Source organism: Lissotriton helveticus, chromosome 10, assembly GCF_964261635.1.
Source record: "Lissotriton helveticus chromosome 10, aLisHel1.1, whole genome shotgun sequence".
NCBI lineage: Eukaryota > Metazoa > Chordata > Amphibia > Caudata > Salamandridae > Lissotriton > Lissotriton helveticus.
The window spans coordinates 45,738,717-45,754,344 of NC_136071.1; the positions used below are offsets into that span (position 1 = coordinate 45,738,717).

The window sequence follows — 15,628 nt, forward strand, 5'->3', positions numbered from 1 at the left end:
ACCTATGGTTTTTTCAGTGAATATATATATATATATATATATATATATATATATATATATATATATATATATACACATTTACAAGAAAATCTAAAGTCTTAAAACATAACTTGATGATAATTTATCCAAAGGCTTCTTTAGACCTTCTTCCCTTGCAGAGACACCTACATATATTGTTCCACAAAGAAAATGTTAATTTGAAACCATTTGTGAACTAACAAGAACTCAATGCAATTTCAGCAAAGAATCTATATCTGTTACCACTAATTTCTCCACCAAGTCCATACTAATATAATAAAGAGAGAGACCAAAAGTTTGAGGCGGGTAAGCTCCGGAACCACAGCGCCAACCGGAGCGCCGCATGCAGCAATGGAAAGGTGAGGCAAGGCAGATGGATATAGGCTATACACCGGCGAAACATATACTTTGGGGGGGACAAAGCACGTTGTGTGATAAAGTAGTCCGCTGGAAGTAGCATCGGCTCTGAGGTGGGCGTGTGCGTACGTTTGGACGTGTAAATAGCGTTCTATTGCGGCTGGAGCATGTGAATAGCGTTCTATTGCGACGGATCAGTACGCCGATGGGTGACGTTTGGAGCGTGTGAATAGCGTCCTATCGTGGCGGCTGAGTAGCGGCGTGTGGAGTCTCAGTGCATCACGCCGTGTTGTGGATGCAGAGCCCGGGCACGATGTGCACGCCAGGACAGCAAGAGGAATATATCGCTGGACTTCAGAGCAGGTACACAGGCGTCAGCGCCTGCACATACCGCTGGGACGCATTCTAATTGTAGACAGGACGGCAAGAAGCACATATCGCTGGGGCGCATTCTAATTGCAGACATGTCTGTCATACCCGGACAACGTCGGGACGGGCCGCTAGGGTTCAATAAACTAGACTTGAGAGGAGCCAGTAATCTAGTTCAGCTTAGACCAAGGGACACATGGGAGATCATTTGTAATGCTAGATATGGACTATTTAAATATCTATTTATGCCAATCTGCTTGTGCAATGATCCTGCCTTTTTTCAAAATGTATTTAATAACTGAATGAGGTTTTACATAGACCACTGTCTCATTATTTGTATGCCAAATAAATAAAAATATCTTTGAGATATTATCGGTGTCATTTTTAAGCTTCCTATTCTACCACCAATTAATTAGTGTGGACCCACAGAGGCTGTTGGAAGTAGTAGAATTACACTGTTCCCATAATGTGAAAGAGGTGCAAAGATGATTAGGGGTCTTATTATGATGTCGGTCAGAAAGCCTCCAAACGGCATTCAGTTTGTCGGAATCTGTGTCGGAACCTGTGTTTCCGACCAACTTGTAAACATATCTGACCGACCGATTATGATAGTCGGAAACTGTTCAGACTTTCCGACTCGGTTACGACCAGCATTCGGAGACACAGAGTCGGTCGAAGCAGACTCGAACAGCTCTACAGACCACGTTTCCGAAAGACGTATTATGATGTCAGATTTGGACAGCCTTTCCTAATCGGCTGTCGGAAACCGACTTTGGGGGCCCGTAGCAGGTCCCCCTTCACCCGGAGTCCTGTGGATGGGTCCCGTGAGGTACCCATGGGACCCTCTTGCCAACCATGCACAGTGTGGAAGGTACCATTGGGTGCCCACCACAGGGTGCAACGTTTTGCACAACCATCCCTTACTTCAATGGGAGTCTGTGTTGTCGGTCGGAACACAGGCTTCTATTGAAGTCTGACTGAAAGGTGTTCGGAACCATCATAATCGGTCGGTCAGACTCCCCGAATCAGAGTCGATCGAATTGCTTTCTGACCGACATCGTAATGAGGCCCTAAGTGCTGCTGATTGTTACAGATATTTCATTGAAGATTTTTCTACTGTGGAGGCTCCCATCATCCAATTAATCAATAAAAGTACACCATTCAACTGGGGTCACATCAAGGAAAGGAGCTGGAGCACTTACTACAGACTTGATTTTTTAGCATGCTGATCACAGTCCGCCCACCATTCATGGTAGGCAAATGCTCATTCACTTGCTCTTGGAGCTATACTGTGACAAAGAGATCCAGTCACAGAAACCTTCTACTCACATACATAATCGTCAGGCAAACATGAACATACTATATACCACAATCAAACCTTACTATATATGACATCAAAGAATCATTCCTGCACTCAAAGTGGCTCCGTATTCCGTGAAGGTATGTAAACACAATAAAGTCTGGGATTTTTGAAATTCATGAAATGTACCACTTCTCGGCATGCTGGATGGATTGTTGTTTTTCACAGATTTCAATAACAGATGACATACAGATCAGGGAACGATCATGGAAAAGCTCATGCTCTAGCTAAACAACTGGACGTAAAAAAAAGTAATGGAGAAGCACTTTATATCTTTGTAATTCAGATGGTGACTATATCCGCCTTGGGGAAATTACTAGATCCTCTGAAACCATAGTTAGGCTCATGGGGGCAGTCCAGTTTAAATGGATTCAGAATCAGAAACAGGAAAATATATTCATGGAATGATTCTTCTTCCACAAAACAAAATTGTTTCTTCCTTCTAGAGGACCACAAGAAAAAGTGTTATATAGGTGTCATGATCCTTAGAGTGTAGGGCACTTTAGTGAAGAAAAACATCCAGAAAACGGGCCCAATTATGCACCGCCAGTCTTGTGGGGGCACGGCGGTGGCAGTTGCCCAACGGCCCTATTAAGATCAGAGCGGTCGGACTGCCACAGCCCTGTCTCAGCTACCAGGGAACTACCGTTCCCTGCTAGTGTTGTGACAGTCAGGAGGCAGCAATATGCCTGGCGGGACCGCCGCAGTCCCGCCAAGTATATAACGAGTTTCATCTCTGCTGGCGGTTTCATGGAGGTTCCTCCTCCATGAAGACCGTGGCGGAGAATCAACAACTGTGCCTTCTTTGCATGTGGATGCATGTGCATGCACACCAGTTCCTGCATGGCATGGACTCTTCAGTCCATGTTGTCCAGGAACTTTTTTTGGCATTCCCATTGCGGTGCCCATTTTCAGGGCTCCGACATGGGAATATAAAAAAAAAAAGTCTGCCAGACAGGAGGAAACTCTTAATCTGACCGCAGCTTTGGTGGTGGTGAGGTGGGGCTGACCCGGTGCTGCACCGCCAGTCTTAATTTGGCCCTCTGTAACTGTACATTTTTGGTGCCACATGATGAGAATTACAATATGTTACACAATGCCTCATTTGTGCTACTCAGATAAAACCCTCTCCTGCAAATCCCCTAGGTTTATTGATTCCATACACTCAAAATAAACCAAAGAAAAAAAATCATTGATTTCTTCACTGATTTACCCCCTTTCAAGAAACACGGTGTAATTCTGGTTCTAGTTGACAATTTTTTCTAAATGTACACTTCATATTTGTGTATAAATTGAAAATAGCCCCTTGAAGAACGATGGACTTTGTTCAGAAAATTGCAAAACTACATTGTTTACCCTCAGATATAGTAACCAATGGGTATCTCCTTTTATTTTGTAACACATTGATTCATAGACTAGAAACTGAAAATGTTAAATGTTAAATCTACCATTCATCGTCTCCAGACTGATGATTACACAGAAAAATTAGTTGATAATTAGAAGGACAGCTCTACTTTCATATTATGAATCACCAAGAACACTAAGTTATGTGGTTACCGTAAGCAAAACAGAACTAAATAGATCACTACTCTCATCTTTAGGGTATTCAGATTTTTTTTAATGTTGTTTAGGATTCCATCCACTGTTGGTTCTTGATATTGTACACCAAACAGCTGTTCTTACAGTCACAATATTGTTCTCAACAAGCTTGACAGTACACACTAATGCCCTCCTACAGCTAAGGCTTATTATAAAGGTTTGTTGACTGCCATTGGCAATAGACATCAGTGTATAAAAGGGATATTTTGTTTGGTTATCTACACGCTGCACCTCAATTTAAAGGTCCATTCCCAGTAGTATGTTTGGTAGGAGAAGATGCAGTGTCTTTATCTCGCCTTAGGGGGTTGCAGGTTCTATGATTAAGCCTGCTGCATCAAGACTATGTTTCTCCCTCCTCAGTCATCACAGGCTGGTTCAACATGTTTGAGAGCAACGACATAGGTGCGTCAGAGTGCAGGTGCTGTAAGTGCTGGCCTGGAAAGGGTGTGGACCTAGAGAGCACTTTTGGGAGCCAGTATCACGTGTTCATGATTCCAGATTGATGGCCTCCTTCCAGTAGAAGTTCACGAATAAACCAGCACCAAGAAATGGGGGTGCAAAAGGGACAATACTGTCAGGAATAAAAAAAGAAGCTCAGAGATCTGGGATTGCCCTGTTGAAATAGCATACATCTTAGATTGTGGCGGGTCTTTCTTTGGAGGACTACTAGGCTGGAGAAGGTCCAACCTTCTAATGAGATTCTAAAGTTTCTCATCCTCTGTTAACGGACATCTTGCGGTACCTCTTTGCATAGGTTCCTCTAGAGAAGAGCAATCCACGTGGCTATGGAGTCCCAGAGCTCTAGAACAGGAAGAAGTAGGGTGTAATGAGTAATGGAGACCACACAGTGTGTATTGTTTTTCTGCCACAAGGCGTGGAACCCAAGTCCATTTATTATCTCGCCCAAAAGCAAATACAAAATAAAACAAATCATGAACTGAAAATAAAGCAGCATACTAGGCAGCCAAATAGAACATATATCAGTGCCAAGATAAGACCACCATACATGCCAAAAGACCCGATTCAGGTGGGAGACTACTGATTTTTGAAGCCAAAAATGTCTTTATTTTAGCTTTCTCTTGCCTGAAATTGCATTTTCTACAATAGATGTCAATGGGTAATTTTCACTCTCCCGATTTTTTATTTTAAGTCTCCCACTTCCCTGTCCTAAAATGTTGGCATGTATGGACCACTGCTCCATGACACTCAGCAGGCACCACATTAAGAAATAAGGCACACACAACTGGATCAACCAGGCTACAACAGAAAACATGCCCTCGAGCCAGAATAAAACCCTTCAACTTCATGCCTTCAACTTCAACCCTTCAACTCCATGCCTACAGAAGTGCCGTCCCGGTGTGTTCTTGTGCTTGGAGTGACTGCCACTTATTGCAGTATTATACCTCTATTTGTATCCATTATGCGTATGTAACATGCACACTTGCCACCCTTTCCTCTTGTAACGTATAGTTTGCTACCTCATCTTGTTTACTGTTGTTACTTGCACACTTGTCACTTTTTCCTCATGTAACATGTTTGCTCTTGTATTATGCACACTTGTAATTTCCTCCTCATGTGACGTTACTGTTCCTATTGTAAAGCGCTCTGACACCTTCGGGTAAAGTCCGCGCTATAAAAAAAACGCATACATAAGTAAATAATTAGAAACAGCAGGGCGAGGCCTCAAATTAGATCTTGCCAACGAGAGCAGGGCCCAGTTCAACCGGCACATGTGGGCACTCCACAGCCTGGCACTGATGCCCGCTCTGCTGGCCTGCTTCTTCTCTTGAGCCCCGCACGCCAGTCTCCCAGCCTTCCACACCCCGGGCCCGGCAATGACACGGCCCTCGAGGGGCCCTCCAGCCCTCACCCACTCCCGCTTGAGAGTGGGTCCACACAGTGACAGCGGTCAGCCAGCCTCAGACCTGTCTCTGCTTCCGCATCCGTCACGTGAGCACGCGGGACGTGCCTCTCACGTGACGTGAACGTCGTTGCTAAGGGCTGCTTCCTTGGAAACCAACCGCTGCCCCCTCGCGGCCCCTGCGGACGGGGGCGCTGTGGCGGAGACTCCCCGGGGTCAGGGAGCGCCCCCAGCGGCCAGAGAGAGGGGAGAGGCGGCCAGGCAGAGCCCGGGGTCAGGGAGCGCCCCCCCCCCCGCCGTCAGAGAGAGGGGAGAGGCGGCCAGGCAGAGCCCAGCAGGCGGCACGGTGCCCGGGTCAGGGAGCGCCCCCCGCCGTCAGAGAGAGGGGAGAGGCGGCCAGGCAGAGCCCAGCAGGCGGCACGGTGCCCGGGTCAGGTCAGTGTCCATGCCAGGGGGGGCAGCCGTGCTCACGAGCTGTGCGGAGGGGCCTGTAGGGTGCAGGGGAGGGGTAGCAGTCTGTGTTTATTTATTTATTTATGCAATTTTATATAGCGCGGACTTTACCCGAAGGTGTCAGAGCGCTTCACAGAAGGACCAATAATGATATACAGGAACAAAATACAAAAGCAAACAATAAGTTACATGGATCAAAAGTGACACTAGTGAGCAACCAAAATACATGAGGTAGCAATCGGTGCAATATAGGACAAAAAAAGTGATAAGGGTGCAGGTTACAAAAACGTACAAAATACAAGTAGAGGTATAATACTGCACATGGTGTCTGGGAGTGAAGAGGCGCATCATAAACCCCCCAAAAGAGGGTAAAAGCTTTCCACTCGGGTAGGCAGTACTGTTTACAGAGCTGTAAGTGGGTCGGGTCTTTGTTATGTTGTGTATTATGTAATGCATCTTTAACTGTGTTCATTCTACGTTCTATGGAACACAGTGCACTGTGTTCTACATATGTCATATGTGTTCTGTATTATTCAGTTGACACTGATCTACTACCTGGTCGCTAAGGATTAAACTATTTGAACCTATTTGAAGTGTCATTCTTCAATTTAACAGTCTTGCCCGGTCTCAGACCTGGAAGCCTCTTAAAACTGACGTTGACATGCCCCCTACCGACCCTGTCCTCGTGCCCTTATCTTTATACGCAAAAGCTCTGGTTTCTTTTTTCGTTAATGTGTCCAAAACCCCGAAGGTTGTTGTAGTGACCACATCATGCACAACATGCAATGCAATTACACCATCCATATGAATATGTCCAAGCAGAAGAGTGTGGAAGAGATTACAGTGAAGGCTTCATGGCTGGACCCTTTGTTATACGATTATTTGATATTTAACAATCTAGGCAACCAAAAGAGACAATCAAAGAAGAAGTTTTTTTCATAAATTTTTTGTGGAAGGAAATTAAGCTACAAAAAGTTATAAAGTGAACAGTTTATTCAGGATAAAACAGAACAGTTTCACATTTACAAATGTAATATATATGTTAAAATAGTATAGTTAAACAAACTAGACTTAAAACGACAATGTATAGATCACAGGGCATAAATCACAATACAAATGGAGACATATATAAAATTGGAAAACAGTAGGAGTGGCAGATTGGTACTCTACGCGCGTTTCGGCGACCAGCGCCTTCTTCTGGAGTAGCCACAAAGAGTTTCTAAAAAATAAATGAATAAATATACATAAAAATAAAGATTACATACATAGGTAAAAACGCTATATAACAAGAAAAATGGTTTACAAATTATACAGTAGCTTAAAATTAAACCTTCCTCTTTAGGGTAGTCACAAAAATGTTGACAATTCTTATCATGGTTTTCATTTCCTTGTAATATTGACCAATATAGATTTACTTAAATGGACCCTGTTAAAAGGATCCTGAGAAATAGATAGGGTCAAAAGGCCTTCTGTAAGACCAAGTAGGTATTGGTGGCCTTTTAAAGAAAGTAGCAAAAAAAGGTAATCCTATACTTACAAAGATTGTTCTTAGTGATGAGTGGAAAATACTTTTCTTTCTTAATTTCTTTAACGAACGTCCTCACTGTCTTGTAGCAAGGGTCTACAGAAAGATATTTTATATTCTGTGTAAATCCTAGCTTTATGCGACATTGGTATATATATATATATTATTATAAAACACTTACATGATGTGTAGATATAGCGTGTAAGGCTCAATGGCGACCTCTAGTCAAGATAGGACATAAGTATTTTATTTCCTAGATGGACGAATTCCAAACAAGAAAGAATCACACTAACATCATAGAGGATAGAGATGTTATTTTCAAACGGGGTCAGATTTATTCTCATTCTAGTCGTATCAATATTATTAGATTAATAAATGGCTGGGTCCATATTGTCTAACTAAATACAGGGATATATTCTTTCAACTTTTATTCAGATTGAGAGTATAGATAGACTCCCTACCTATTATTGTAATTAAATTATTTGGAAATTCATATTGTTTTATTTTTAAGATATTAGTTCTGGAAAAAATTACGTGGATTACCTGTATAAAACAAAAGGTACATAACTGATCCCGCCAGCCAGAACCTCTTGTTCACTCAAGTAAAGGGTGTACTTGGTTACTTAATAGATAACGAGATCCTCCTGATGTAGAGATATTTGATAGAGCGAAACCCCTATGTAATTAGAAAGAGGTAATTTTAATTAGTTGGAAAAAGGGGCGCGGGGGGGGGTTTGCCGGGGAAAGGGGGGGGTAAAGGGGGGGGCCGGGGGCGGGGCCTGTGAAAAAGGGAGGGGTTCTTAATTTTTCCAAGAGGGATTCTCTGTATATAAATGCATCATATAGTTTTAAGAGAAATTCTTCTTGTTTTACCTCTGATAAGGTGGTTCCACTTCCAATTGAAATGATTAATAAAGGGTTAACATAACTCCCTGTCTGAAAAATAAAAGAGAGTGGAGATGTAGCTAATAGATATATTTAAAAGTAAAAATTCTGCTATTTAGTCTTGAAGTGTACTTACCCAAATTGATTCAACAGGGCTCCCTACTTCCGGCGGCGGGACTCGAGGTTTGTGCGAGCGTGCACAAGCAGAAAGTGAAAGAGTGTGTCTACGCTGGTGTTTATGTAGTGCAGGGAGAAGCTTCGATGTGGCTCAGGTGTGCTTTCCATGGGAGTAGAAAGCGGACAGGAGCTGACCAGGAGGCTCCCAATGGAAATAGAAGGTAGACTACTGCCATTTAGAAAGACTCCGTGATGTTGTTTCCTATGTGGGCAGATTTTTAGAGAGGAGCAAGAAAAATCTATTTAGGTGCCGATAGGCTATAGGAGCAAAAAAAGGAACCAAATAAATTGCAATACTATATGGAAAATAAAAAAGGAAAATAATTGCGGGCGGGATATATTTATTATAGCATGGAAATCGAAGACAGACTGCTGCCATTTAGAAAGACTCCGTAATGTCGTTTCTCATGTGGTGAGATTTTAAAAGAAAAACAAGAAAAATCTATTTAGCTGCCGGCCGGCATTGAGAAGATTAAAAAGGAATCGAGTAAATTACAATACTATATGAAATATAAAATGGAAAAATGGAAAACAGTAGTGAGCGGGATATATTTATTGTAACACAGAGAAACAAGTAGTTCTTCTGTTTAACAGTAAAGAGGGAATATGGCTACTGGCAAATGTCCAGTGAAGTTGATTCTAGTGAAATATAGGTAGGGATTGCTAGGAGTTTGAGCAGCTTATAAGGTCATTTATAACAGAGGAAAAAACAGTTATCAGCAAGTGTGTCTAAAGAAATATATATGGAGGGTAACTTAGCATATGGCATATTCCCATGGTATTTCACTATTTAGCCCCTGGCGGAAAGTATTAAAGATAAAAATCCAAAACAGCTCCCTTTTCTTTCTTATTACAGATCCTCCATTTGTGTCAGAGGTGTGGATTTTTTCTAGGACTCGCCATGAGAAGTCATCAGCTTTGTGCCCTTTCTCTAAAAAGTGTTTAACCATAGGGGCTGCAAGTTTTCCAGTTCTGATTGCTGAGCGGTGTTCATTTAGACGTGTCTGAATCATGCGGGAGGTTTCTCCTACATACCCCAGGAGACAGGGGCATTGTATAAAATAAATCAGGTTCGAAGATCTGCAATTGGACATTTCCTTTGCAGATGTTTTGTGTCCATTGTGTGTAAAATCTTCTCCTCTCAATATGTTGGTACAGGAGGTGCAAGAGGAGCAAGGAAAGGTTCCTTTGATAGGATTATTTGTCACAATTGACCTTTGCAACAAATTTCTTTCATTTGCAGTTTTATTAAAACGAGAGTGGACAATATGTTCTTTTATATTTTTGTTTCTCTTGTATGCAAAGAGAGGTTTTGCAAGTTTCTGTTCAGAGGGGCAGTTGCTATTTAAAATATGCCAATTTGAGTTTATTACTTGTTTGATTTTGGCATCAATCGTGGAATGTTTTGTTATACAGACAATCTGTTCTTTTGGATTCCGGTGGTTGGTTATGAGTAGACAGTCACGGTCGTAATAACGGGCACGCTTGTACGAGTGCCTCACCAGCCGGTGAGGGTAGCCTCTCTCAATGAATTTACTTCGCATGATTAAAGCTTGTCGGTCGAAATCGGCTAGATTAGTACAGCTGCGCCTGACTCTCAAGAATTGAGAGAAAGGAATACTATCTTTTTGTGATCTAGGATGAAAGCTATTGTAGTGTAAGAGAGTATTCCTGGCTGTAGGTTTGACGTGTAAGTCAACAATCAAACTGCCTCTATCGTTTATTATTTCTATGTCCAAAAATTCAACTTTATCACAAATGGTTATTTTTCCCTGGTCTAGGAATCTATATTCTATGAATTCAGGGGGTCCTAGTTAAATACACACCCTTTGTTATACGTGCACTTCAGGATGTTGAAGAGGATTGAGCTCGTTGTAAAGCAGCCTCTCTTGCGCTTAACCACTTTCTGTTTAGCCTGCCATCGCCTGCACGTGTGCACTTCATTTTCAGGGTAAGGGCCAGGGCACAAGTCCTAAAAAAAGAAGTCTAGTTAGGAGTGCGTGACATCACAGCGTGTGGCATCACAGGAATTGACATCATATAAAGTGCTGTCACAAGCCACGACTTTACAGGAAGTAACATCACAAGAAGTGACATCAGATCTAAAGCCTCACATATATGTTTAGCAGGTCTATCATATCTACATTAGAGTGCATTGTGAGAATAATAGCACAGTGAGGTATAGAAGATGATATGTGACTTCTACACCTTGCAATCCCCCAGTTTTATGTAACGCATCCTGTACATTCATTTACAAACCTATAATTTATTGTACATGTGATATGCACCTGTTGATGTAAAACGCTCTGAAACTCTGCATTGGAATGAGTAGAGCTATACAAGAAAAATAAGTGACACTTAAATTATTTCAACGCCTCCTGGAGGGAAAGTAAGCTCTATATAAATGCAATTTGTTTTGTGTTAATACTGGGAAAGACAAACACATTTTACATTCTTACACTGCATGCATATCTCCTAAACGGGGACGGAACAAGGTGAAAAGCTGCCTTTCTTAAGTATGTGTGACATGCTAACCTTTGTTTCCCCTCCGCTTCATTTGCATCAGGTATGAGGCTCCTGGTTGCTTCCAACCAAGACACTCGAACAAAAGGAGGCCTCATGACCCCTCAAATTTGGCCTTTGTTATGGGCCCAGCAGGAGTTTTAAATAAGAAAACTCCGTCCGCGACTGCAGGCGGTTGCTTGTTACAGTAGGAACGAAGACAACGTGCAGGCACCGCTGAAAGTATCCCGGTGTTTGGAAATTACACCGGGACAAGTTCAGCACATTATTCAGTGGGCCCAAATTCTTGGCAGGGTGGATGGCGTTTACCCTGTGAAAGAAGTGGGTGAATACCGCCCATCCGCGTGTACCCCGACTCGTGCCCTGGTAAGGGCGGTGTTCCCTGCGCCAAAGATCTAACACCCAGGTCAGGCAGATGGCTGAGCACTACACCCCACCCACCCACACACACACACACACACACACACACACACACACAACACATACATCGAAACCCACCATTCCATGACAGCAATGAGCCTTTCAGGAGGTTTCACAGTTTGTCAAGGCTAAGACGAGGCTTGTGAGGAAAAAGCATATAAGGAGGTAGAGATAATGAAGATGGAGAAGGAAAAGAAGTCAATAACATCACAGGAGAAGGAAGAAAACCACAGTGTGACTCCCAGTCACTGTCAAACATGGCATTGTTGCTTTTATGTTCACTGATGGCCCAGGAATCAAGCGCATGCTCCCCTTCTTCTGACATCATCAACGGGCAGCCATTCACAGGGTTCACCCCAAAAGTCATAATATGACATAATTCAGGTGATGAAATGACCAGTGTGCCATGCAGTTATCATGGAGACTGTGTTGAATTTTACATTATTATAAGCGGGGCCACTGAAATTATGCGGCAGAGGAGAGCTGAGCAAATTGTGCTGCAAGAAAAGGTAAATTATGCAGCTTAATGCGGCACATTTTATGACAGTGTTACTTCATTATTTGTTACATTTTACACTTGTTCCCCTGTACACAGGCATTGGTGTACTTTGCAGAAAAGAAAGTACTTGTATACAGAGTAAAACAGAGAAGAAAACATTATACAACATAAACAGATACAATTAGTCTTCGTGCTTTAGTCAGAGATTGATAGATGGGATGCTCTCTCAAAATGTGCAGATATATCATTTGCCTTTTTACAAGTGGCATAGGCTACAATGTACTTGTAGTATGCTGGACTGGGCACCCATCACATTTGTGATGGAGCATCCTATTCACCAAACTTTAAATAAGGCTCTTAGTTGGGAATCATTAGAGAAAGACTACAAGAAGAGGAAGAAAAGGTGAGCTTTTAACTGTCTTCTGAATGTGTGAATAGTGGGTTAAGTTTTGATACCATCAGGTGTAGGGTTCAGCAGTCAGTTGTAGCATCAGTGACTGATTGTTTTGAGCTTCTTGGTTTTTGAAACTCGGTGGTTCTAGATATAGGGAGTTTTCGCTTTGGAAATATTTGACTGCCAGATAAGCTGCGTAAATTGGCCATGAAGGAAGAATGATTTGGGTGAATCACTTTATTTGTAAGACAGCAGATTTTGAATTTGATTTCGGCTACTTCTGGCAACCAGTAAAGGTTGCTTAGAATTGAGGTCTTATGGTATATTGATCATGTGGAGGAGACAAGTTGGGCACAGAGTATAGCAGAGACCTGAGCTAGCAAGTGAAGAGGTGAGGCACCAGGCATTATGGCCATACCATGCTCCAGTCCAGAGATAACTTAAGCTTGAACTTCCACTCTGACATAACCATGTCATGGTGAGTAGAAAAATTAAAGGAAGGCAATATTTCCATTCAGTTGATGTTTGATTTTAAAGTGAAACCAAATAATTTTATTGTGGAAGAAAGCAATGCAAAAATAATGTATTTAAAAAACTTTATATTAGTATAGTGGACTGTTGGCTAGCCAGGATTGAAACTTAACTCTCAAGTATTCCTATGTAAAGGAGACCATCACTGTGTGTAGAGCGTTGCCCATTAGGAAGACACAACACTTTGAGAGGAAAGAATTATGATAGCCCTGCTATTATATGCAGTCACTCTGCTCTTAGGATTTTGCCAGTTGGGTGAATGTGTTGGATGACAGAATAACCATCCTACTGTCAGAAGATTCTAGCACAAGCCTTGAATCTTGCTGCCTTGGCATTGCACTGAAAGTCTCAGGCAGTGGAGTGCTATTTGGTAATGTGAAAGCAGTTAATCCCCAAAAATGTTTGTAAGCTTGAAAGGGGATAATACACCAAGATTGTCTTGTCAAACCTACAGCGAGGAGTTTATAAACTGCTCAATACAGTTTGACTGCTCTGGATCCAATAACTGAAGCTTTCAAACCTTCATAAAGTATGTATCGTTTACCCATTTTCTGTTTCTTCTCCGTAGCACCCCCATCTCCTGAGTAGGTAACTGTTGGCTTATCCTTCCTCCATGGATCAGTACAGCATCCTGGGCCGCATCGGTGAAGGAGCTCATGGAATTGTCTTCAAGGCCAAGCACATTGAGGTCAGTATACTGGTGCTTTGTGAATTTGTTTCTATGAGAGACATTTGGGATGTTGGTTCTCATGTGACTGGATCACCGTGGGGTCTCCAGGAGGTCATTAAGCTGCCAAGTGGGAGGGCCACAGGCAACTTTTTTTAAGGAGCGGTGTTCAGTGAGTGCTGGTTCCATCAACACGGAAATCACACCATGTGAGAACAATGTAGAGGGATAGAAGGGGTGATGTATTCAGTGGTTCAAGAGAGACTGCAATCCATCTATCTAATTCCTTGACATTTCCCATCAATAATATACTGATTAAATAATGAGCGTTATTACTAGCTGAAAACAAGCAGTAGCTAGAAGCGGGATGCGGGCCGCCTTAGATGCACACTTAGGGTCACACAAACCCCCTGAGACAGACCACAGGCCAGATGCCACAAGCAGCAAACAACCAAGACTAGAAGCAACGACCTGGGAGCGGTCTGCCCCCCCTCCCCCTTCTCTCTTCTTCCTCTTTTCCTCCTTTCACTCTAGGGGCCTACAGAGACACCGACTACCTACATCAGTAACCATGCCTATAAGCCGATTGTTTACCACTATGTGCCTGTAACTCATCTGTATGTGCCCCCGCATTACCACTGTACTGTATCTGTATCATATCTGGAAAAAATTTCAATAAAGAATCTTGAAAAAAATAAATAAATAAAAAGATTCTCCATTTGGGCAAAAACTTTGGGCCCACATTTTCAAAGAATTGGGGTCACGTGAAATCCCAGGTAGCTGACAAAAATTGCTAATCATACCAGTCCTATATAAGGGAGAGGACTGAAATAGTCCCAATCCCTATTTGCTCATTTCTCTTTTAGGTGGGCCTTAACCATTTGAATTTGTTTGTGAGCTGTTGAGGACTGGTCAAACACCATATAACAAATCCCAAAGGAGCAAGAGATTTAAACCCAGTCCGTTGACATTACATAATCTATTTGCTATATAGTACCTCATGCATAATGTATTAGAGACATGGAGGGACACTATCTATTTATTGTGTAGATTTTAAATCTTATTTTGATGTAGTTGATAAAAAAAAAATCTTTTTGGGCTAAACTAAGTGTCATGGGGATTCCTAATTCAATCCTATTACAGGTGAACCTGGGACTTTATGGGAAATCACCAGCAACATTTACTGTGCACAATGGTTTGAGACCGGGATGTGTACTGGCTGTACTGTTAATCTCCCTGTTTATTTATTATCTTCTTGCATCACTTTGCTGTGTGAAAGCTAACCCTTCACAACAAAGTGAGCCCCTTTGAATATTTTGCTGTGTGCTGACAATTTGGTGATTTTAAACCAGAATTTGATTATTCTCCAACATCATCTACATACCTTGGAGTCTTACTGCACACTTAATAGATTAATGTTTAATATAAAGAAGACTTGAGTTATGCAAGTGTGGGGTAGGAAAGCCTCTATTAGGTGGTCCATAAATAATATGAAATTAGAAGTAGCTAACAAATACCTGGGTTTAGCGTCAGTAACTGAGTTTTGGCGACCATCCTAAATAGGAGCATGATGGCACACAGGACGTGAATACAGCTATGCTATGTTTTAATTGTCAGTACTGTGGCCGAATGTTGGAATTCTTATTAGAGTTATAACATGCAAAAACGGTGCCAGTTCTCTTGAATGGTTTGCCAGGATTGGCTGCAGAGGATGTTTGTTAATTTGATGTTTGGGTGTGGCATCACATTTTAGGGCACCATCCAATGTAGACACATACGCTATTCCTTTATAATTTGAGCTGTATTCATTTCAACATAAGAAAGCGATTGCATGTGTAAAGTTTTATAGTTTCCCTGACAAGTAAAGATGGCTATAGTCTGGTCAGGGCTTCCAAGATCTCCTAGGGAGCGGTAACATCTATAGAAAGATTACAGAAACAAAATTAAACCACTATTTGAAAAGTATGATATGAATTCTGAATACAGACCA

The 15,628-nt window shown here is 42.1% G+C and overlaps 1 protein-coding gene across 1 annotated transcript in view; it reads left to right on the forward strand.

Moving 5' to 3' along the window:
- The first annotated feature begins 5,724 nt into the window (after nt 1–5,724).
- The window catches only part of LOC144785872 (cyclin-dependent kinase 20), a 130,466-nt gene continuing 120,562 nt past the window's right edge, over nt 5,725–15,628 (forward strand). The window contains exons 1-2 of the mRNA XM_078664727.1: nt 5,725–5,999; nt 13,540–13,659. Coding sequence (XP_078520853.1) covers nt 13,585–13,659 — 75 coding nt within the window. The 5' untranslated portion in view covers nt 5,725–5,999; nt 13,540–13,584. The remainder of the gene's footprint in view (nt 6,000–13,539; nt 13,660–15,628) is intronic.